Below are 24618 nucleotides of genomic sequence, written 5' to 3' on the forward strand. Positions count from 1 at the left end.
TATATAGGATCAAGATCTCGGTTCTCAAATTACAAAATTTAGGCTATTTTTAAGTATTGAAACACTTCAAAAATGTCACATACAAAAAATGTGGCAAGTTACCAAGGTATTCATGAAAAATTTCCCTTACAAAATGCTTTTTCTCCACTTTTGCAAGACCTTATTTTATTAGAAAAATCAAAAAATAGTTTTTTGGTTCAAAAATTTTTACAACGTAGCGAGCAAGAACCCAATAAAAAATATACTCAATTATCAATTAATTCAACTGTAGTATGCCACATTTTTAATATGTGACATTTTTTTAAGCGTTTTGATATCTAAATACAATCTAAATTCTATAATTTGAGAATTTACAATTTCTTTAAAATTGTAAGAGATCCTAATCGGAATAATAAAACTTTGTTTCCAGGTCACGGAGAATATTTGAAAATTTTGTCACAACATAGACTCAAAAAGGGGGCATAGAATAAGGACATTATTTGGAAGTTCAGCTAGTTACAAAGATATACCCAACAATTCAATAACACTAAAGAAAGTTCCCTGCAAAAATAACAATAATAATAATAAAGAAAGGAGAAGAATTTAGAACAAAAACAAAGAAAGGGGAAAGTGGGTACAAGAAAGGTAATAGAGCTTACTTGAGAAATGATGAAAGCATAATTGAGAGAATTGCTTAAGCCCACAGAAAATAGAATCTTTTGACAATTTTTATTTTCTGACCATTTTTGGTCAGAAAATATGTGTAGCTAAATATATATATATATTAGGTTAGCAACTCCCTCTTTTTTAAAGCATGCTAATGTGTATGCTAATGTAAGACATAGGTTGACAAGGTTATGGTTTAATTATTTAATTTATATTTTAACATTGTTAAAATAATGAAGATGGAGTCTAAACCTAGCTAACACATTTGATTTGATACTATGTTAAATTAATAATTATCTCAAAAATGTAAATTAATAAAAATAATTAATTTAATTATTTAAAGACCATTCTAACAATGATGATCAATTTGGGGCTATTTATGTCTAATACTTCCTTCCATAATTTGATTAAAAAAAAAAAAAAAAAACAAATATTTAATCTAACAAATTAAAAAGAACCAATTGACCTACTGTAAAGACAGGTAGACAACTTGGCCCTACTGATCTTGGGTTCTTTTACCATTTCACCAAGAAAAAGGGTTAAGTTGTTTCTATACAAGTTTTGATTTCTATAACCTTCGTATTCGCGTGCTCAATTCAGGTCAATTCTAACTCGATTTATTTAATTAAACGAGTCAAAATTTTCAATCACAACCCGCTAACTCTATATTAAATTTGTATCATATTTATAAGTCGTGTAAAAAATTGTCGACCTGCTCAAAAAAGCTTTTAAAACATAGAGATGCGTTTTATATATAATGTAAAAAGAATATATGCATGGTGGGAACTTTGGAGGTGGTGGCCTGTACGCCAAATTGTTACATCAGGAATAATATCTGCTGGCACATGGACCCATGTGTTGCCACATCCAACCTTTATAAGGAAACTTCCACATGAATCAAAGTTGCAGAAAAGTATCCCCCTTTGCCATCTTGCCACGTGACGAGAGGAAGAGCCTGCCCCAAACTTTTAAGATGATTTTGTATTAATTAGTGTCTAATATTCCTCTAGAATGTGATTAATTAAAGAATTAATTGTATCAAATATTAAGAGTTATTAATATATTAATTTTGTTAGGCAGGCATAGTGGGATTAGTCGGCTCTGTTTGTTAATGGATTTTCAGGGTGATTTTTGTGTTTGGCTTGAAAAAGTGTTATCATCTGACGTAAAAGGTAGGGATGTCAATTCGTATTTGCGTGTCGAGTTCGGATATAGGTTAATCTTAATCTGACCTATTTAATTAAATGGGTCAGATGATCTCTCAATCTTAATTTACCAATTTCATGTTAGGTTTATGTTGATTTTGTAGGTCGTGTCAAAATTTATTAGTTCTAAATATCGCTAATTAATGGCCTATTTAGGTGTGTGTTTGAGGGCTTAAAAATACGTTTAACACTAAAAAAGTCCGTTTAAATAAATAAAATTCGTTTGGTAAAAAAAATTGAAAGCATTTTTAAGAGTCTAAAAAGCTCAAAAAATGACTAAAAAAACGTTTTTTTTTTTTACTTAAACGTTTTATTTTTCAACTGCAATCTCAAACCTGCTCTAACTTCGAATGTTATTAAGATTTAGAGTATAACAAGACAACGACATAAAGTAGATCTTGATTTGTGCTTGTGGAGCTTTCTTATTCTCTTCACACACATATTCTTCTGCTTTCTCATCATGTATATATATATATATATATATATATATATATTAAATACCAAACACCTCAAAAAAAAAAAAAAAAAAAAAAAACCTAAACAAGCCCTGTCTTCCGACAAGCTCTAAGCAACTCTCTGGTTTTGTGTTTCTGGTTTGCATTTCAGAGATGAATGACCCCAAATATGGCTATCCCTATCCTGCTCAAGGCTATCCCTATCCTGCTCAGGGTACCTCTCAATCTCTCATCCTTAATTTAATTACTTGCTACTCTTCTCCTTTCTATTATTATTAATTTTTTTGAAGAAAATATTTCAAATCCTTCAATCAAAACTGAAGAACATATATAAAGCATGTTGCAGATACAAGTAGGAATTTATTCGGTCCATTTCTTATTGAATATAACCTGGCACAGGTGCTTATCAAGGACCTCCAGTAATGGCACCTCCTCAATATGTTGCTGCTCCGCCACCTAAGAAAGAAACTGGTTTCCTCGAGGGATGGTATGTTGTACGATGAAGTAGTTTTGTCCCTAATAATTGTTTCTTAATTATGTTTGGGATTGTGGTTTTAATAAATGCAATTTTAAAATCGCAAAGGCATTTGGTAAAACATATTAAAAAATACTTTTTTATCAAATATTTATTATGCGAAACCGTGATTTTAGTTTAAATTCGCGTCTTTTCAAATAAGCACCCATAGTCTGCTTATAAAAATCGCGGATTTTTTTTCCTATTTTAGATTAAGTACTTTTTGAATCACAATGCCAAACGCCTTACGTTTTACAATATTTTTTAAAAACGCAAATTATTCTTATAAAATAGCAATCCCAAACGCATCTTTAGTAAGTGTTTCCAAGTCTTAGAAGGAAAATTTTGATTGAATTTTCACTATGTTTGATTATATATGCAGCCTTGCAGCTTTATGTTGCTGTTGCCTCCTAGATGAGTGTTGCTGTGACCCCTCCTTTATATTTGTTTCCTAGTTCTATGGCTAGACTGCACAGAAAATGACTACTTCTTTGTATTATATTTTATATGTAAGAAGCTTCAACATATATAATACATGTGTGTGCAATACTTTCTCATCATCTTCTAACATCCTTTCTTTTCAAGTTCCATCAAATTCTTGTTTCTTACTGTGAAGGAAAGTATATTGCAACAAGCCCCGTTTGCGTCCACTTGGCTCGTATAGAAAATCAATCAATATTCCTTATATTTTTATATAATTTGAGGAGGTGAAAGGGAGAGAGAATGACAACGAAAATGAGTCGCCGAGAAAGAGAGCGAGTGAGAATAAAAGGCATTCGGTGTGGGATTGAGATCTAATGCAATTGTCTATCCCATATTGCTTGCAATTTGGGTAAATAAGCCCCACAAGCAAGGGCGGAACCACCCATTGGCTTGGGCTTCCCAAACCATAGGGTGGTTCCCAAAAAAATAGACCTTTAAAAATGAAATTTTGCCACCCCAAGATTTTATTTTATTATTATTACTTTTTTAAATTTTGCCCCTCCAAACCAAAAGTTATAGCTCTGCCCCTGCCCACAAGGGCCCTCTAACAATAGCAGGCTTAGAGAGCGAAAAAAAAATGATTTACACATATGAGAAACCTAAATTATTTTGGGCCCCACAAAGGCAATGTCACAATAGTCAGCCCGAGTAGCAACATAAAATGATTTACGCAGTTAAAAAGCCTAAATCATTTTACGCCTCATAACAATTATTTTCTTTGGTCAATTGAAAACATTTTCAAGTTGACTAATAATTAAATCGCATCAAACTCTCAAAATAGAAAAAAAAAAAAAAAAACTTCTTTCCCAAAATATATTTATCTCAAAACAAACTAGCTAGGCCTAAATATTTTTGGGAGTCATTTTCGTGAACTAATATAAATCATTCTATGAAAAGTCCAACATCAAGTTTTTTATGCCCTTGCTAAAAATATAGTCTAATAAGTCTGCTGTGTTGCTTCTGAATTATGTTAGAGAGAGAGAGAGAGAGAGAAAGGCACAACTGCACAAGTAATTCAAGCATGCAGCCAACTTTTTTCTGTGTTTTCATTTTTTTTGAAATATTCAACTGAAATAACGACAAAATTGTAGAGTCTGGATTTGAATTCAGAGCTTCTGTTCTATACCATATTGTTAAATCAATACTACTTATCTTAGAAGCTTAAACCAATAAAAAATTATGAATTTAATTAATTTTTTAATTGAGCAAATGTGTCAATAAGTAGTAAGAAATCAATGGAGCATGTATGAGAGCAGATAACACCCACTATCGATCGGGATAATATTTTGGGATGGGGACGGGGTGGATGATGTGGCTCATTGGGCAAGATTATGTACGCAATTGTATTGGTATTTCGATTGAGAAATGTTAGAGATATTAAAGTTTTTACCAATAGATGGATACCAAGATGATGTTGAGCTTATTCATTGGTACCTGTAGCATTTTCCTTTATTAATTATTTTTATTCTTTCCAATGAATAAACTCCACATCATTTTGGTACCAATTTCTTGATAAAAGATTTGGTACCCCTAACATTTTTCATTCCTATATACTTTGTGGAATTTTAAGGATGTCAAATGCCTTCTGGTCCTAGGTGGATATTATTTTCTAAAAATCGGGTAAGAGAAATAAGAGGTGGTTTCTTTTTCATTCCTATATACTTTGTGGAATTTTAAGGATGTCAAATGCCTTCTGGTCCTAGGTGGATATTATTTTCTAAAAATCGGGTAAGAGAAATAAGAGGTGGTTTCTTTTTCCTTTTTTTTTTTCATTTTTTTTTTCATATTTTTTAGAAAACAATATCCATGTAGGATGAGAAGAACACCATGATGAATGGCAGCATTTCTCAATAATATATAATAAGTAAATCTAATTTTAAGTACTTCTTTGAACTAAAAAAAGAAAAGAAAGAGGAGTAAATCTAACCGGTGAGACTGGCTTTTCATAGATTATCTACTTATTTGTTTTTTTTTTGGGCCTTAAAGGACAATAAAGTAAAAATCAAACAATTAAAGAGGTAATGTTGTGCTTTCAAGTTTTGACTCCTTTGTCCCCGAGGGATAACTCAATCGGCTGTGAATCACGCTTAATGAAGTAGAGGTCATTAGTTCAAATCTCCCCTCCCCCTTCCCTTGTGTGGACATATAAAAAATAAAAAAAAAAAAAAAAAAAAAAAAGAGAAGGAAAAAGTTTTGACTCCTTTGAGAACGCAAAAGGCAAGAAGATGAACACAAAGTTATTCCTGAGTCTGCCCCTATTACAAGATTGTTTAGCCTCGACAACTTTTGAAAGTTAATTAGGGCCAAAATACCCATCAAACATTTAACCTTTTTCACAACTAATTTCTGTTTTTCTCTTGCTTGTTTTCTGTCCCTCTACAAGTTCTACTCGCTGAGCTATCGACGTGCGATCAACTGTATTAACATGAACGATTATATATACTTTTTTGAACCGTGCCTAGGTTAACCAACCATAATTTATACTTTGAATTGTGCAGGTCCATTGATCCACCAATTCAAACAAAAACGTACTTAAGTAACGCTATTTAGTATATTATCTACTACTGGATGATGTGGCAATAAAACTTAGTTATCATATCAACATTTGTTAAAAAAAGCTAAGTGCCACATATCCAATTGTATGAAAGTTGTATACGAGTCTTCTAACTAGAATTACTCGTTACGTAACTTTCCATTACCTTCACTTAATAAAAAAACAACAAAAATTACTTACAATCATGTCAGGTCAACTGAAGAAATGAGTACCGAGAAGAATATTTGTCTTTGAAATAACATATGGTAGGACATCTTCAGCGCAAAGCATGAAGCTCTAGAAATGGTCTAAATGGTCCAAAATCCTCATACGTTTGTAGTTTTGTGGGCTGTGGCACCTGCAACCGGTGACTATTGACAATCAAACAAATATCAACAAGGGTTACAGCCAAATTTGCGTAGTAGATTTGAATTATGTCAAAGCATGAATATAAGATTTACTCTATTTGGTTTGTAAAATAAACCTACGAATAGAATGACTATTCTTTTCATTTGGTAAAGACCTATTCTCATTCCTTTTGGCTTGGTCACCTCTGATTCACATCGAGGGTGGCCGCAAGTCGCGAACACCTCTGATTTGCCTCGGGTGTGGCCACAACCACCCCCAAGCTCGTCGAGGGTGGTTGGCCACCCACATAATCAACTTTCAATTATTTTAAAAAAAAAATTAATTAATTAATTTTTTTTTTTAATTTGAGTTTTAGAAAAATAAGAAATTAAGTTTTTTTTGGAAGTTTTGATTCAATTAAAATTAGGGCATATCTCTTGTTATCAAACTAAGGAATAGGAACTCCTTCACTCATAATAATAACTATTTATTTTCCTAATAAAATACTCATCACGCAAATCAAACGAGGCCAATTCAACTATAACATGACCCTTTTATTTAAATGGATTAAGCTCCTTAACCATAATATGCTAATTTCGTATTAACTTCATATCTAATTCATATGTCGTATAAAAAATTGTCTGAAGAATAACGAAAAGAAGATTCCAAAGCTACGTATATAAACTTTTCCCATTTCTTTTTGACTTTTCTCTCCACATTGTGTACAAATCTTCAAGGATATGAAGAGTGGCTTTGTCTTTTCTCCATGTTTTTGAATGCACGAATGGCCGTAACATCAAAGGGTTACATCGCCAAACACAACTTCCACCAAGCTCCCTCATCTTAGGTTTGAGACATTTCACATGGCCAAAACACGTTGATCCCTTCTCTTCTTACAATATAATAAATTCAAAGAGGTCCCAACAAAAGAAAAACATAGAGGATTAATTATGATAACAAGTGGTCAAACAAATTTGTACACATGAGAATGACTAAACAAATTTGTACACCTTTGGGGATTCATTGAAAGTAACACAAAATCTCCCACTCTTTCACACTAATTCTAGATGCTATTTTGGCTTCTTAGGATTTGTCAAGGAATCGGCTACTATATTGGTCTCCCTTCTTCCACCAGCCAAAAGAAGAACAAGAAAAAAAAGAAAAAAGTAAAAAAAGAAAAAGGATCCTAGGGCTATTGGGTTTGATGTCAGATTTATAACGGGGTATTACTTAGAGTACTAAGAGTCTATTTAGGTGTACGTTTGAGGAGTTTAAAAGTGCGTTTAACGTTCAAAAAGTCCGTTTGAAGAAAAAAAAAGTACATGTTTGGTAAATAAAATTGAAAGTGCTTATAAGGATTAAAAAAACTTAAAAATAGTTAAAACGCACTTTTGGCAAAAATTTTAAAATGAAGTTTTTTGCCAAAATACGCTTTTTGACTTAAAAGCTCTATTTTTCAAACATAATCCCAAACATGCTTTAAATCTTTTATTATAAGGGCCCGTTTGGGAGTCCGATTTCAATAAGTGCGATTTTAAAAATTACGTTTTTAAAATCGCTTCTTCTTAAAATCGTATAGGCGTTTGGTAAAACACTAAAACATATTAAGAAGAATTTTTTTTTTTTTTTTTATCAATTGAGTGTTTGGATAACATTAGTATATAATTGCGGTTTCATGACCAAATAGGTAAATATTGCGCCAAATATTGTGTTAAGCAAAATCATAATTTTGTTTTAAATTCGCACTTTTTCAAATACGCACCCCCTAGTCAGCTTATACAAATCGTGGATTTTTCTACGATTTTAAAATTTGCGTTTTTAAAATCGCAATCCCAAACACTCCAAAATTGCAATTTGATTTTAAAACGCAGATTATTTTTTTAAAAACGCACTCCCAAATGGACCCTAAGTTTCTTACAAATTGATCTACAGTTTACATAATTCATACCATGTCAGGCACTAAACAACTAAATTTTATTACTTGATTTTTTCACCAATGTAGCACCACGTGACATTCACATAAAGGGTCATGTAAATTTATAAAAAAATTGTAGTCCATATACAAATATCTTTTTCTTTGTATACCCAAAAAGGCTCATAAGTTGATGGTGACCTTTTTTTGATAAACAGAAAGTTTTAATTGTGTTTGATTGATTTCAGTAGAATTTGTCCCGTGACACCTAGGTAAACGACTTTATGCTCCAGACATGTCTTCTACAATAACTCTTTTTTGGGTATTGTTTGATGATGATTTTGAGGTGGTAATTCATATGGTAATGATGGGTGTTTGGGAATTTGAAGAAGATGTGGCTAGCTGTTAGGCATCACTATTTGATCATAAGGGTTTGGGATTTTGAGGCGTGTCTAATGGAGTTTTGGGTAGGGTTGTAATTTTCAATACGGTCTATAAATTTAACACCAACTTAACATAAAATTAAACCTGTTGAGTTAAGATTTTTTTTTTCTTCAGTCAGTCGAGTTAAGGTTAAACTAAACAATCTTATTCTTACAACATATTTGAGATTGTGTTTAGGAAATAGAGCTTTTAAGTCAATTTTATTTTATTTTTTATTTTATTATTATTATTATTTTTTTTTTGCAATGAATAATGATATAAGTAAGACTAAAGTCTTTCCAAATGTCATGTGGCATTTAAAATCGCCAATAAATCAAAATTCAATAATGATCATATTAAATTTAATGGTGATTTTTTTAAAATATATATATATTTGGGAGGACTCTAAGAAGGTTCTAGTCCTTCTTATATTATTACTTTTTCATTTTTAAGTTTGACAAAAGTACGTTTTCGCTATTTTTTGAGTAAAAAAGTCATAGAAGTACTTTTGAAAATTTTTACCAAACATATCAGCTTTTGTTTTGCACAACTTTTTAGGTACTAAAAATACTTTTTAAGTTCTCTAATCCAATACCAAACAAACTCTTACATATCGACACGACCTAAACCTGACACACAAATACAAATTATCATATGTGACATTTCAATAGACGATCATTTTAAAGGTGGTTAAAATGGCTTATGGGTATGAATCCTTAATGGGCTATGATGAGTCTGAAGGGTTTGAAAAGAGAACTTTTGGGCCCATTGATCCAAACCAAAAACTGGAAAAAGCCATATTACCAACCGACCACTCGATCTGCATTGCAGAGATAACATGGATGGGTCATGGACTCATTGGTGTGATTCCATCATTGGAATCTGACAAACAGACAAAAGAAAGAAACAATCAGATTGGTGGGTGATCAACCCTAATTCCTAAATGAATCTGTCCCAACTCCCAACATTCTCACAGCCAAGTCCTTCTAATTTTGTTCCAAGGAAACTTGAAATGCATTAAACTAATAACGAGAGATTACGAGCTGTGGTGTGCTCCTTGTAGGCTCAAGGTGGATCACGTTTCATAAAACATATAAACTATTAAATGAAACATGAAATGATAAACTCTATTTCATTTGAAATAAAAATAGAGAAATCATGATCCATCGAGTTGGTGGAAAGAGGGAGGAAATTAGTGTGACGAATGTTAAGATTATCGGGGATGGTAATTCGTGTTAGTGTTTTGAGTTTCAGTTGTGTTGACGGATGGGTGTAAAGCTGTATAGGTCAATTCAAATCCGAATAATTTAATTAAATAAATCAAAACACATCAATCATAACTCATTAATTTTGTGTTGAGATAAAAGTTAATTATAATCCAACGCATTTAATTGACTAATTTTATTTAAAATATATATAAATTTAAGAATCGTGTCAAAAAGCTGTTAGTCGGTAAAGTGGTGTGAGAGTGAAAGAAAGAGGACAATCCACTTAAAAATGGAGAAATGGAAAAGATTGTTGAGAATCTTTTGAGATTTTAAGAGGCGTTAACGGGAACAAAGGGTGCTCTGGAATCTGGATCCTCTCCTCGTCGTCTTGGGAGTGAGCGTGTGTGAATTTTAGCGCGGAGAGAGTGCGGGTAAATTATGTCCGTTCGTGGGTAATACGGTAATTTTGAGACAGGAAGAACGAGTCCAATTGTATCCCCCACCCCCACCCACAAGCCGAAAGCAACAACGCGCGTCCCTTCTCCCTTACGCCGTAACCACCCAATTGGCTTCCCTCCACGTCAACGCTACTGGCCCCCACACTCCAGTGGAAACCCTAGATGCACCCCCAAACTCACACACCCTCCATATCCAATGCCTCTGTAACTCGACACGTGCACCAACCTCCACATCCTAGCCGTCCATGCCAGGTCACACTGTTAGTCCCTCGGGCGGCAAGGAAACCCGCGTCAGCCCTCGGATAAGAAAACGAAACCTAATCTACGGTCCACAAACTGCCCGAGACTTTCCCGGTCAGATCTCATCGCCTTTAAGAACCGGCCATAGCCCCCTCTCCTTACTCGCTCAGATTTAGGGTTCAAAATCCCAAACCCTACCCTTCACGTTTTCTCTCTTTTCTTCCCTATTTTTCTGCAATAATTTCATTTCTTTCTTTGCATCAGCGCGTGGGGATTCTCTAAGAGGCGCGTGAGAATCACGACCCCTCCGATTCATGGTTTCGTCCTCGCCGGCATTGAGAAGTTGGAATTCCGTGCGTCCATGGCGTCCGCCGTCTTAGCCAGAACCACCACCAACGGAGCAGGAGCTAGAGCAGGAGGATTCATGGGCAAAGTCCCTTTCTCAAACCCTAACCCTAACCCTAATTTTACCACCAAAAAACGACATCAAAAACAACAACGCGATGCACATAACGCCGGCGAATTCGTCGTTGATGAATCCCCGGCCGTGACCCAATCGGCCGCGTCCGACGACGCGTCGTCGATCAACCACCGAAGACCCAGCACCACCACCAGCGAATTCAACCAGCGCCAATACTTGAGCTTCAACGTCGCGTCGTATTCGAAGAAACAGCTGGTCGAGCTCAAGGCCCGCTTCGCCGCCGAGCTCGACCAGATTCGTCATCTCAGACACCGCCTCGAATCCCACGCGACAGCCAATAACAACCACGCGCCACCGCATTCCAAGAAATCTAAGAAAATATCGGGCAAGAAGCGGCCCTTGCCCGAGAACCCGAAGAATCTGACTCATACGAACCCGAATTCGAACTCCAACATGAACATGAACTCGGCGTCGATGAAGGCGTGCAAGGAGATACTGACGAAGCTTCGGAAGCACAAGAACGGGTGGTTTAACGAGCCGGTGGACGTGGTGGGCATGGGGCTTCACGACTACTACGACATAGTCAAACAGCCCATGGATTTGGGTACCGTCAAATCCAGGCTCGCTAGGAATCTCTACCAATCTACGTCTGATTTCGCCGCCGATGTCAGGCTCACCTTCACCAACGCCTTGAAATACAACCCTAAGGGCCATCTCGTCTACGCCATGGCCGAGCAGCTCCTCACCCGATTCGAGGACCTCTTCCGCCCCCTTGGCGAAAGGATCGAGCGCCCAGAAGAAGAAAAGAGGATTTTTGATGCGGCGGCGGAGGAAGATTTGCAGGCCAGCGATAACGACAATTCAATGCGAATTGTTTCCGAGAAATCGGAGCGGGTGGTGGAAGATAGGGTTTCTGATCATTCGGATCAGTTTCGTGGGGTTCAAGGGCCCTCGTCGAATCCGGTTAGGGCGCATTCGCCAGTGAAGTCAGCGCCGGTGAAGACCACGAAGCTTCCGAAGCCGAAGGCAAAGGACCCGAACAAGAGGGAGATGAGCCTAGAGGAGAAGCACAAGCTGGGGATTGGGCTGCAGAGCTTGCCTCCGGAGAAGATGGAGCAGGTGGTGCAGATCATAAGAAAGAGGAACGGGCATTTGAAGCAGGACGGGGATGAGATCGAGCTCGATATAGAGGCCGTTGACACCGAGACCCTTTGGGAGCTCGACCGCCTCGTCACCAATTGGAAGAAGATGGTCAGCAAGATCAAGCGCCAAGCTCTCATGGGCAACAACATCACCAGAAACAATGGGGTACAAATCTTTAATTCACTCAAAAAAAAAAAGGGGCATTTGTTTAATTTTTGATCCAATTTTGTTTTGGGTGTTTTTATCTGACTTTGCTCGGTTGCGATAATCGTTGTGTGTGGACAGGAGTTGCCTATGGTTGAAGCTGTGGCGAGCGAGGCAAAGAAGCCGAAGAAAGGGGAGGCAGGGGAGGAGGATGTGGACATTGGGGACGAGATGCCGATGAGCAATTTTCCGCCGGTGGAGATCGAGAAAGATGTTGGGGGTCATGGGAGTAGTAGTTCCAGCAGCTCAAGCAGTTCAGACAGTGATTCCTCCTCATCAAGTGGTATAATAAACCCAAGTCTCGTTTCTTCGTGGTGGGTTTGAAAATTAATTTGTTTGCAGAAATGGGTTGATAGTGAGGTTTGTTGCAGATTCGGATTCAGGGAGTTCTTCCGGGAGTGAATCGGATGCCGATAATGCGCAGTCTTGAGGAGGCATGTTCTTGAGTTGATGAAGAAGGGCTTTTCCAAGAGAGCACAGCACCCCAAGTGTAGAGCTGGCATTAGAAATGCCTTTCCATGATGTGGTATAACTTTGAGCTTAAATTGCCTCCATTTCCAATTTCCTTGAGAGTTTGTGTTTGTACTGAATTCATGAAAACTCTTTTGGTACAGGGGATGTTTGTGTGGACTTTGTGAGTGTTTCTCCCCCTTTTGGAGGAATTTGATGAAATTGGAAGTGGGCATTTTGGCTGTTGTAGCTGGGGAGAGAAAATGTAGGTCAGATTGTAGAGAAATGTAGAGTTAAAAAGGAAAGAGTAGAAGAGTTTAGAGGGATTCACAGATACTCATTGTACATACATTAACCGCATTATTTATACAATGATTTTTCAGAAGCATTTCTGGTTCGATTGTCAATATTAATGTTGGATGTGTGATTCTTTTAAGCGCGGCACAAGGTGTGTCAGATTCCAGGAAATATATAAGCAGTTGCCGCCAGGCCTTGGATTCTACAAAAAGGAATAATGCTTCAAAAGTCTCGTCCCATGTGCTTCTTCTCAGTATCTGGAGAATTCGTTCAACAACTGTGCGAACGTGGGGTTTGGAAAAGAAAAGAAAAAGGGTATTGGCAAATGGCGACGACTGTTCCCCAGGAGAGTCCAACTAACTATGTATACTGGAAATAATGGAGTTTACTTTGACTGAAAAACAACACGTTCAAAGTGTATATTGGGATTTGGTACGTCTTGATGGGGATGGCATCTCAAAAGTCTCTATCTCCCTTCCTCTCTCTCTCTCTCTCTCTCTCACAAGCAAAGAACAGGACTCGGGATGTCAAAAGAACAGAGCAAATAGGTATTATATAACGACCAAGAGAGAAGCACAAATGTTACTGTTTATATTCCCCAACATGTGCAAACAAACATCCGGGTACTATCGCAAGTGGACCCAACAATGTGTTCTTGCACTTGAGTTTACTTGCACAATCGCAACAAACAAAAGAGATTGATTGATGAGAAAATGCCTTGGTCGCTGGCTCTTGTATAATTTTCTATATTCAATATAGCAGTATTTTGTTGACCCATTTCAAAACTTCCTTCTCTACACTTTCGTCAACCTCATTTTACAATGACATCGTAACAGACAATGGCTAATTGGCATAAAGACATGAACAAATACATTTTTTTTTTCTTCTCTTTTCAGTACGAACACTATTGATGAGCACAAGATAATGATTAGTAGAATCTGTTAAAGATAGTAGAAAGAAGAAACCTAGTTGAGAAGTAAAGTCATATGATTACCACAAAGTTGATAGCTTATGTCCCAAGGATTCTTTAATAACAAATAAAGCCAAATAAGCCGTAATTGAAAATTTTCCCGACTATGATCAAACTCTTCCTATATTGTGACAAACAAAATCAATAGACATGTAGACAAAACTTCAAAATTTCACGGAGAAAACTGAAACCTTCCAGGTTACAGGAGCTTAACTCAGAGCAAGCCCAGAAGTGACCATAAGAGTCCTGCAACAAGGTTCTTGTGAAATTCATCTGAAAAGTAGTAAAATGTGGTTGCTGTTTGAACTTTTACTGCTTTTTCAGCACTTGATAGGGAGACTGAGAATCTTCTCAGCAATGTATTGTTGACACAAATATCCCTTAAATTAATCCTTTTCACTCAAATCTTTTCTTGTGTTGCTACCTCTCCAGTTTCTTCAAAGTAACAAAATTCTCACCAAGCTGAGATTCACAAGCGGCATGAGCACCAGGGTCCAAAGATTTAAGGAAAGACCTGGTTAAGTTAAGGGTCGGTACAATCTGAAAGACCCTGCCACAAAACTTTCGCACTTCAGCACGCCTCGACTGCTTTTCCGGCATGTTTGTTACCAACTCCTTTATCAGATGACTGAGTTTATGCAGATGGCTTTTCACAATTTTCTTTAACACATCTTGCCCACTTTCATCAGTGGAAACCAGAGATTTCAATATCTCAGCAACCAAATCTAGTGCTTCCACTCGGCGAAACTCTGACTTAGTGCTGCAACATTTCTCCAAAAGGAATTCGAAGAGATGATGCCCAATCCATGGCCTTCTTCGAAATATTTCTTTCAAAAATTCTGATTTGATTTGAGACTTCTTACTATCAAAGTGTCCCACCAAAACGGCCCGGAAAATATCAAAAACCCTCTGCAGTTTAGACTCTGAAAATTTTCCTGCATCAATGATCTTCAGAATCCAGAAGGTTGAACTTTGAGCAAAAGAAGTAACCATTTTGTGTCGGTTCCGGGAGGCTGACTGCTTCTTCTTAGATGGGTTAACAACAGATTTCTTCCTCTTGAATGGTTTTGAAGCCAACTTCAAGTTCTTTTCTAACAAAGATTCAAGAGTAGATAGCTGCACAGCTTCGCCCTTTGGATAGTCTTTTGCTTTGAGTATCTTCTTCTGTAAAATTCCCCATATACGCTGCCCAAGCTGTTCAGAACCTTCCGCAATATGTGGGTTAACAAATGCTTGAGCCAGGTTTGAATACACCGTTAGGACTTGTGGGTTACCTGTGAAATAAAGACAAACCACAGCCACAATTCAGAATGCAATATAGATCATATATATCAATCATTTCTTAAGTAATGATAATTGTAATGAAAGCTCATTCATGATCAAAGGCAGATATGGGGCAATTTCACCAAAACTGCAGGTGAAGGAAACCCCAGGTTTACATGCAAATCTTTAGCTCCGATGAAAACAAAAAGTGATCATAACTCCAATACTTTTTATTGCTACATCCTTCTTGCCTACTGATCCAAAATAACAGCAGATTTTGTCCTCCAGGACATTATTGGGATTCAAATCCTTTTAATCAAAATTGAAGTAGGCTATTTATGTATATCAGCTAATACTTATACGTGCAACTCAAACTTGCCTGGATTTTCGTGCAGGTAAATTTCCAGCAATGAAAGCACACGAAGTTTGAACAAAACAAGCTGCGAATGAGCATTTCCACCCTCAGCCTGATTCTTTCGCTCTTTGAAAATCTGTGCTAGATAAATATCCATCCGAAACATTTCATCATCATCCATTCCTCCATCAGACTCATCAGAAGCTTCAGGAGCTTCTTTGCCAACTTTACCAAACATAGTGTTGTCATCAGATCCTCCATTAGAATCATCAGAGATTGCATCATCATCACTTTCTCCATCAAAATCATTGGATTCTTCAGGAACTCTTTCGCCAACTTCCCCAGCACCAACTATAGCCTCAGAATCATCTGTCTGCTCATCACTCTCACCTGTTTTACCTGTCTTAGCTTCATCAATTTCATCATCTTCTTCAATACCAATAAAGTTTTCATCATCACTATCATCATCTTCACTCTTTGCATCCTGATGTCTAGCTGGTTTGAAAGTTTTCTTAATGACCCGCAACATTCGTAGCAGCCCATCGTCCGTTGTATCGGCACAGAAGTATCTAAAAACCTACAAACAGAAATAGATACCAAATAAATAATCACAAGAGCATTTTTCAGAAACCCTATCACAACCACCATGTTTGGTTCATCCCTAGAGGAAGGAAAAGCATAGGAAATTTCTAAAATTCCCTTCTTTCCAGTGTTTGCTTTCTCAACAGAGAAAATAATGGAAAGTGTGGAGAAAATGACAGCAATTTCCAATTGGACCACCAAAAACAGGTGAGATCTGGAGCAAATGTTACATATAAGAAAGACAAAGTAGTAAATCTTTTTTCCTTTTATTTTCACGCCACTTTCATGCCACAATACACATGCAATACGTTTTTAGAAAAGGAAAAAAGAAAATAAGACACACACACACATATATATACAAGATATAGACACAGACATACTAATAAAACAAACCATCTACTAGTTTTCAATCTCCATTTTTTGTGTTTATATATATATATATATATAACCAGTGCCTCAATTTAATTTTTGAGACAAGGGTACACATTTTAAGGAAAAGGTCAAAAGTGTAATTTAATTATAACGTATACTTTAGTTCTAAGGGATATGCAGATGAGGATTGAGGTCATAACCAGAAACTAAACATGTCGTTATCTCACACACACCTGCTCAATAGAAGTCCGCATAGGAGTTGATGACTGCGGCAACAATGACAGCAATGTATCCACAAGAACATCCATCAACTCAGGCGTTACTTCACCATCCATCTCGTCTTCTCCAAAGGATGGAAGAAGGTCAGAAGCAGCAAAAGCTTTCTTACAACAGATAATAAGTTCAGAGGCAGCTTCTGAGAATTCCCCTGGCTGAAGGAGCATTTGCAGAAGCAACTGGATGAGCAAGTACCTCAATGCATGCAATTTATTTGCATCAGCACTAAGCCCACAATTCCTTTCCTGCAATCATCAAAGCTGCATATCATCTCCCAAGTTTTTTCTTTTAATAAGTAATTCGATTTCATTAAAAGGGCTTTGAGGTGCAACCCTAGTACACAAAAAGTATACAAGATAAATCTCCTGCTATGGGGCATGTCACAAGTTTTAATCAAACAAAATATGAAGTGACAGAAAAGGTTATCGAAAAATTGAAGTTAAAATAAACGTTGCATCTTAGACTCAAATCCAAACAGCAAGGATTTCAATAGAACTATAAATTTCTTTTTAATACATATTTATTGACCTAGAAAGCACCATCTGGGCGTTGGCTCAATAGGTTTATGGCCTATCTGGATAGATTTTAAGCATGAATCTTAGATATCGAGAAAGGACTATATACTAAAATGGACCTTATTAGGTTATAGTCTATATCAAAATCCAAGATCTTGAATATACTAATTTGAAGACCTTACAAGGCATATCATGGCCAGACATAAGTTATCCCATCCTTTTGTTTGTAGGCGCTTTAACAAATATATTGTAACATTAGTATGGAAACTCAGATTAAGGATTTGGAAATCTACCCGTCTCCTCCCCCTTCCCTTCCCTCAGTACATTTATAATTAAATAAATATAATGGTCACATTTCAAAAACATGTATGGTTAGGGTAAAAGAAAATATACCTCTATAGAAAGCCTATTCTCCGTTGCTTCCAATTTTTCAAATGTGTCTTTGTCCTTATCACTCAAATTTCGGAAGAGGGAAACTGAAGGAATGTTGCGCAATGTGCTAAGGAACCGCATGAAGTATGACCCAAGATCGTTTGGCTCAAGACCATTGGACAAGACATGTGGCCCCTCTCCTTTTTGAGCATTTGCCAACAACAACTGGAGCTGCTCAATACACATCCTGCAAAGAGCACTCGATGTGGCTGCTTTTGGCCATCTAAACTTCTCTTGTAATTCAAAAGATGTCACTTCAGTGCCAAGAGATGAAGTGAACAAACCCTGAACAGCTAGAAATTTCAAAATTTCCTTCTGCACCCTAAACTTTGCTTCAAGATCCAACTTCAAATATTTCAAAATACTGGGGAGGGATTCTACAACCCAAGTTCTCAAAAAATCAGAATTTCCTACCATCCCGACCAAATCCTTGTCCTCAATCGAACCTATCTCTGAATTGTCATCTGTTGTTTGACTCTGATCTGAGGGTTCCTCCAAAGCATTACTTTCATCCACAAACAAGTCCGTAAGATTCTGAATAAATAGCATGCAACCAGATTCCGTTTTGAACCCCGCCATCAAATCTTTAACAGTTTTTGTTCGCGTTATGCAATCAAATTTTCCATTGCTGTGTTTCTGTAGGCCAATAATAACAGAAACTCTTCTGAGATCATCATCTCTAACCCAATCTGACAACTGTTGAAGAAAATATTGTCCAACTTTATACAGCCAAGAGTCCTTTGTGGAAAGTACATCCATCAAACACTGGACAAGTTTGTACGACAGAAAAATCGGGACAAAAGCAGCAGGTAACCTTGGAAGACAAAGAAGCAGAACATCAAATGCTAGGTGTTTACGGTCATGAGACGATGCGAGAAGGGATCCTTCAATAATAACTTCACAGAAGCACTGAAAGTTCTTCACAGTTTCTTCTTCAGAAGAGCTACTCTTGCGACTCTTCTTGTGTTTCTTTAATGAATTTGAAACTGACACTGCATCTTCGGCTTGCAAAACCATCTCAGGTAAAAGAATATTTAAGAGAACAGGCCACAAACTGTGAACTCGAGGCTGACAAAATGTGGATTCCTGCCATATTTCACACAAGCACAAATATGTTTAGAGTTCCTCCATAATTATGCTTGCAGCAAACAATAAAGACATATATGAATACTACCTTCAGGCAAGTAGTAAGAGAGGACAGATGATTTGCGGTAAAAAGTTTGCTGGGGCTAAATGGATTGGGCAAAAGCTTGCTGAATATTGGGCTGTCAACAGAAATCTTTTCTCGAAGTTTCAAAGCTAGAAGCAATGCATCTGGATTTCCTAGTTCAATGGATCCTTTGAACCATTCATGCAGTTCTGGAGCTTCAAGAACATGATTCAATAATGGCTCAGTGGGCAACTGCAGCAGAACAGGTCACTAAATGGATTATACAAAATAAATGAGCAAAACTGCTGGCATTCTCACACGCAAACTGCCTTCTACCCCCTTGGGCAGCAGTTAAGGTGGGGCATATGTGTGAGGGGGAAATTTGGTCCAAAAAATAAAAAACAAAAGCTATGCAAAGGAACAAGTACCCTGCACCAGAAACCCTGTATATAATTTTTATTTATTTATTTATTATTTTTTTTTTATATGAGTGATTCAATCTCATTAAAAAAGCACAAAGGACACCTTTGCATGGGAAAGGAGTTCCTCTTAAATTATTTTCTGGGCTCTTTTCAGATATATTTTTCCAAGTTCGATAGCAGTTAAAGACTTAGGTTATATCCACAATCGATTAACTAAATGACTTGTAAGACCTTTCTTTCTTTTCATTCATTGTTTAACTCACGTCCCACAGGATTAGAACCAGCAAGCACTCACTTACCATCCTTAAGGGGATAGGGAGTGCCATTTGGACTAAAGCCCATCAGCAACTTATAAAACCATTTTTTCAACATATAAGAGTATGTCAGTACGCACTCAGACACATATGTGCAAGCTGCACAGAGCATTGCCTCTTATAAATTAGAATCCAAGTCTCCCTCAGCTTCGGCAAATAACTCATATAGAACATTCTAACTACGAAGATGGACAAACTAAATATAAATGGAACAAGGAAACAATGATGTGCAATTTGAAATGGCAATTAAATTTACAGAACCAAGAAAAGGGGAAAGAAAGGGAAAAAAAATATATGCATTGGGAAGATTCACAATCCACTGTCCAGTCGTAAAATGTATATTTCAAAAAAGCAATGGAAAGAGCTAATTTCAAAATGTTAAAGATAGCGTGGGCAGATGTTGTTCAAGTTAAAGGCGCCAAAAGAGCAACGGAGGTGCTGAAGAATTAGTTAAGGACATTCTAAACAAAACCCAACACGAGAAATCTACTCATTCATGAAAAACACACATATGATACATATGAGAAAACAAACTTACTATAGCACTATGTTCTAACAGCTGTGCTAATCTGCTCTTCATTTTCTATATTGTCCAATAAATAAATCATTATATCGTCTTATCCTATGGAAGAAAATAAATGATCCTTCTTCCAGTGAAATAAGCATCCTTACACTAATGAGAATCTATTAATGGTTCCACTAATAAGAATCATTATTTTGGTAACTACACTAATGAGAATCTATTGATCCTTGCTCCAGTGAAATAAGCATCCCAACTCTTGGGAAATGTGTTAACAATAATTATAGGCTTAAGAGCTACCACAACCCTCAACTGGTTACAATATCCACTCCAGTTATATTTATGTGCTATTTATTTAGGTGACTCAAAACATTACTACCTAATTAGTATAGGTTTAGAATACTCATTTAAACAGTCGTAAGTAGATTGGAAGGGCATTATCAACAAGAGAAAAATAAGTACAGAAATTCTCAACAACATAAACAATTTTAATTTATCAGTAACAAAGTACCATTTCAATCAAGTCTGAAAGAACTGAAACTGCAGGTTCTTGCAAGTATCGCTTCTTCATTGCAAGGGAGATAAGAGTACTCGTGAATTGCTTGATGTATGGAGTATTTCTATCAGAAATCAACTCTTCAGTTAGTCTTTTAGATCGGGCAAGAGCACCATAAGCAAATAAGCGACCCAAAAGACAGTCCTTCACTTCCTGCAATGCCATGAGGAATCAACATATAGATTTTATATAGAGAGAATAGCACCTCAATCAAAAAACATTTACAGAATCAAGCCTACCTGACCCTTCATTGATGATGACACGTCTAACAAATCAACTATCAGTTTCAGCAACGAGTCCAGTTTAATGCTATGTATCGTACCAACTAAAATAGTCAGACCTAATGCAAACCCTTGTCTTGCACACTGCAAAAGCGATTCCGGCACACTATCAATGGCTTTAAGTAAGATTATTTGAATAAGAGCTATTGAGTAAAAAATCATGCACCTGGATGTTTCATTTCAAACAAAATTATAAATAACATACTTCAAAATGTTATACTTGCAACATAAAAAGATGATAACGAAACAAGCCATTCTACGATTTATATGTCCCATCAAATACATTTCATATAATCAGGTGAGTAACATATCGAAATACTCAAGAGCATTTATGCATGGCTAGACCATACCAAACAGCCAACCGGAAAGCAAAAGCAGTATTCTGAATATGCCAATGCAACATAGGCGACCAAAAGTGAAATAATAATCAAAATTATAAATTTCTTACTGAAAATTGCTTAAATGTGGAAAGACCTTGAGACAACCTTAAAGAACAAAATAAAATTTCTCAGATTTCTGACCCTTAAAAATTGTTTCCAACAGGCACCAAAGAATCATACTGAAGTCAAAGTTCTATACCATTTGGACCTAAGAACTGATTAATAAAGTTCACTAAATTCTTCTAATTCAATCAAAAAAGTTTTTTTCTTACAAGGATGAACTCAAGAAAAGGTTTTAGCTACCTGAAATTAAACATCATTCATAAAGTATAGAACTTGTCATATGTTTTTAGATGAGTTTCTAGTTTAGTGAAGTGTAGAGAAATTTCATAGAGACTACCCTAACATGCATTGCATACTTACTCTCAATATTTTAGATTTCATAGAGTTGCTGAAGAAACAATAGGATATTCTATGCATACTATCTTATATTCAGTTATGATATGGAAACACATTCGCAAGTGTTATTCATGCCAATTTTTTATTTTATATAAGATTAATATCTATAATACATTGAGATGTGGAGGAGAAAAATATCTAAAATCTATGTTACCAACAGTTAAAAATAAACAAAACAGTGGTTTCTACATTTCGCTGCAGAGAAGAACGAAAGTGCCAGCCCACACAAGCAGCTGCATTTATGTTCTAGCACAACAATGCTTACATAGAACATTGGTAAAAAATTAATAATAATAATAATAGACTAATAAGTACCTCTCTTGACGAAGAAACTCCACGAATAAGCCTGCGCAGTGCATACCTCAAAGAAGGTGCACAATTTTTCAAGCCATCATCCTTTTCAGCTTCCAATTTCAATCCACCCTCGACCAAATCCTTATTCTCAATCTTCTCATAGGCCTCCTGAACTTCCTGCAACTCTCTAACCATTGCTTCCACAGCTGCTTCCCTTACTTTACCATCTGCCGACGCCAAGTCCATAAAAACATCAATATGAAACTCGGGCAAACCACCACTCGATGAAGACACCACAGGTGCCTGATCTTCACTCTCTACCGACTCTACATCAATTTCTTTGGGCTTTTTCTCACGTTCAGAAACTGCAGCATGCCGCCTCTCTTTGGCCAATGCCTTCCTCTTCTTCCTTCTCTCCATGGGATTAACGGACAAAGCCCCATCGACTTTCTTATCCTTCTTCATTTTTTTCTTCTCCAAAGGATTCACAACAACAGTATCCTTTTGACTCTCTACTTCCTCCTCTAAAGAGCTGAAACTTCTTTTCTTACTACCCATTTCAACCAAACTCTCTATTTTGTTCAAAAATCTCTGCACAGTGATAGTACATCAGAAAACAATTATTAAGCATAGCATACCTAAATTTATCCTCAAAACTTAAAAGAAAAAAATTAATAAATAAAGCAATAACAAGCATTATAGCACACCATTCTACTCCAGTAAACACAATAATCTGTATAAATCTACATATTTGTTTCCTAAAATCGCTATATCGTTCAGGAAAAGAAACATCCACAAAATAAAGCATCTATTTTGATAAGAAACCAGAAATAGGAATTCTTTCAAACTAAGGAGTATAAGAACCCTATTCATGGTACTAAAGTTAAAGAAAACAGTACCTTTACTACTATCTGTTTGGAGGCTGAGAAAATGTAAGAATAAAAGCTTACAACTTGGATTTTAACAAGGGTATTACTCTGTTTTCTCGGCAACCAAACATAAGCTAAAGAGAAAGGGAAAGAGAAGCATTAGCGAACCTTCTAGGGTTCAGGTACAAGATCCGGCTTATGATGTAAAATCTCCCAACGGTTGGGATTAAATAGAAAAAAAACAAAGGTTGAGATTTAACCAAACTGTGTCGTTTTATTTTAATTAAAAACTTCTAAAGCTAACGTTTAACTTGACGCCGTCCAATACCCTTTGATATCTTCTCTAACCTTCTTCTCTCGAGCCTCTCAAACTCAGTAGTTTCACCAGAGATTGCCGGAGGGATGGCTCCCATAGCCCTAGAGACTTCTCTCTTCTCCCTCTTTCTCTCATATCTCTCTCTGAACCCTCCCACCCACCGCTTCTCTAGGCGGTGCAGAGTGGCCGGACTCTTCCCTCAATAATCTTCTCCAACTTTCAACCCTCTTTCTCTCTTAAATTTCTTCCTTTCTCTCTCTAAGCCCATTCTCTCACGCTTCAAAATCCATCCTCAAATCATCACCAAATCAACACCCACTACAACCGAACGAGAGAAAAAAAAAAAAAAAAAATACAAAGAAATTTCTTTACCTTCTTCCTCCCCTTCACCTTCTTCTTCTCTCTCTCTCTCTGATTGGAAGGCAGCACAAGGATATGGGTTTTGCAAGAGAGACGGCGTGAAGGCGTGTTTAGGTTAGAAATGAGCCGTTCTCCCTTGTTTTTTTTTTTTTTCATTTAATCCCAACCGTTGGGAGATTTAACAGCATAGGTGCTGTAGATTTAACAGATCCGGTTACATGCCGTAAAAAACAATGGAGGGTTCAGATTGTTTCGGGTATTTCTTAAGTTAAACTGTGTCGTTTTGGTTAAATTACGAAAGAATCAGTCAGCTGCCATTTTTTTAGAGAGGGAGTTTTGGGAGAAGAGAGATTCGAAGGGTATGGAGTAAACGGCGTCAACTCACGGAAACAAAAGAGACGTGTTGCTTCCCAAATTTTACCAAAACGACACTGTTTTAACTTAAAGAAATACCCAAAACAAACAATCTGAGCTCTCCATTTTTTTTAGGGCACGTGTGCCGTAATTAAAGAATTTTTTTTTTTTTTTACTCTTAAAATTACCATTTAACTTACAATTAATTTTTATTAAATTTTAATAAAATAATAAATTTTAAAAAGTGGCACAAAAAAATTTAAAAATTACTATCGGATCCCTCTAATAGTGCAAAGCTGATCCTTTGTCGTTCGTGTTATGAGAAAAGCCTCCCCAAGCCTTTTAACGGATATGACCTACAACTTGGGTCAGAAGGTGACCCATGGCCTGGGTAGGTAACCCACAATGGGCTCATCTCATTTACAAAAAAATAAATAATAATAATAATAATTAAAAGTATTTTTGTAATTTTATAAATTAACAGGAGTATAATAAACATTTTTCACTGATAAATAATTTGATTTAATGCTGAATTTTGACGAGAGAATTGACATTGCAAACTTCTAAAAGATTGTGACTATAAATTAATATTTTTTAAAGTTTAAAAATATGATTACAAAAATAATAAAAGATCATAGG

At 36.3% G+C, this 24618-nt stretch overlaps 3 protein-coding genes across 6 annotated transcripts; 2 read left to right on the forward strand and 1 right to left on the reverse strand.

Annotated features, from left to right (window-relative positions):
- Window positions 1–2389: 2389 nt before the first annotated feature.
- LOC132180070 (uncharacterized) lies at window positions 2390–3363 on the forward strand (the record flags this gene model as incomplete). Its single annotated transcript, XM_088515492.1, has 3 exons — window positions 2390–2519; window positions 2705–2792; window positions 3202–3363. Coding segments are annotated over 3 exons (291 nt in total), but the record flags the coding sequence as incomplete, so codon positions are not given.
- A 7209-nt stretch (window positions 3364–10572) lies between these two features.
- On the forward strand, window positions 10573–13030 carry LOC132177821 (transcription factor GTE7). Of its 2 annotated transcripts, XR_009439799.2 has the most exons (4): window positions 10573–12153; window positions 12274–12475; window positions 12564–12718; window positions 12807–13030. XR_009439799.2 is itself a non-coding variant. In XM_059590287.2 (3 exons), the coding sequence occupies exons 1-3, from the start codon at window positions 10786–10788 to the stop codon at window positions 12620–12622; spliced, it is 1629 nt and encodes a 542-aa protein (XP_059446270.2). In that variant the 5' UTR covers window positions 10573–10785; the 3' UTR covers window positions 12623–13030. The 2 variants fall into 2 exon arrangements, 1 of the variants encoding a protein (XP_059446270.2); XM_059590287.2 differs by having other exon boundaries at window positions 12564–13030.
- Window positions 13031–13908: 878 nt separating this feature from the next.
- Window positions 13909–23704, reverse strand: LOC132177820 (DNA polymerase V family). 3 transcript variants are annotated; one of them, XM_059590285.2, is made up of 9 exons: window positions 23638–23704; window positions 22102–22671; window positions 20906–21031; window positions 20622–20819; window positions 18879–19106; window positions 17666–18790; window positions 16715–17002; window positions 15552–16104; window positions 13909–15183 (listed from the first exon to the last, which is right to left on the reverse strand). In XM_059590285.2, exons 2-9 carry the CDS (start codon window positions 22636–22638, stop codon window positions 14330–14332), a joined length of 3909 nt encoding a protein of 1302 aa, XP_059446268.2. In that variant the 5' UTR covers window positions 22639–22671; window positions 23638–23704; the 3' UTR covers window positions 13909–14329. The 3 variants fall into 3 exon arrangements, with proteins under 3 accessions (XP_059446268.2, XP_059446269.2, XP_059446267.2); XM_059590286.2 differs by lacking the exon at window positions 23638–23704 and adding an exon at window positions 23118–23184; XM_059590284.2 differs by lacking the exon at window positions 23638–23704 and adding an exon at window positions 22980–23102.
- Window positions 23705–24618: the final 914 nt, after the last annotated feature.

Source organism: Corylus avellana, chromosome 4 (assembly GCF_965113065.1).
Source record: "Corylus avellana chromosome 4, dhCorAvel1.hap1.2, whole genome shotgun sequence".
Classification (NCBI taxonomy): Eukaryota; Viridiplantae; Streptophyta; class Magnoliopsida; order Fagales; family Betulaceae; genus Corylus; species Corylus avellana.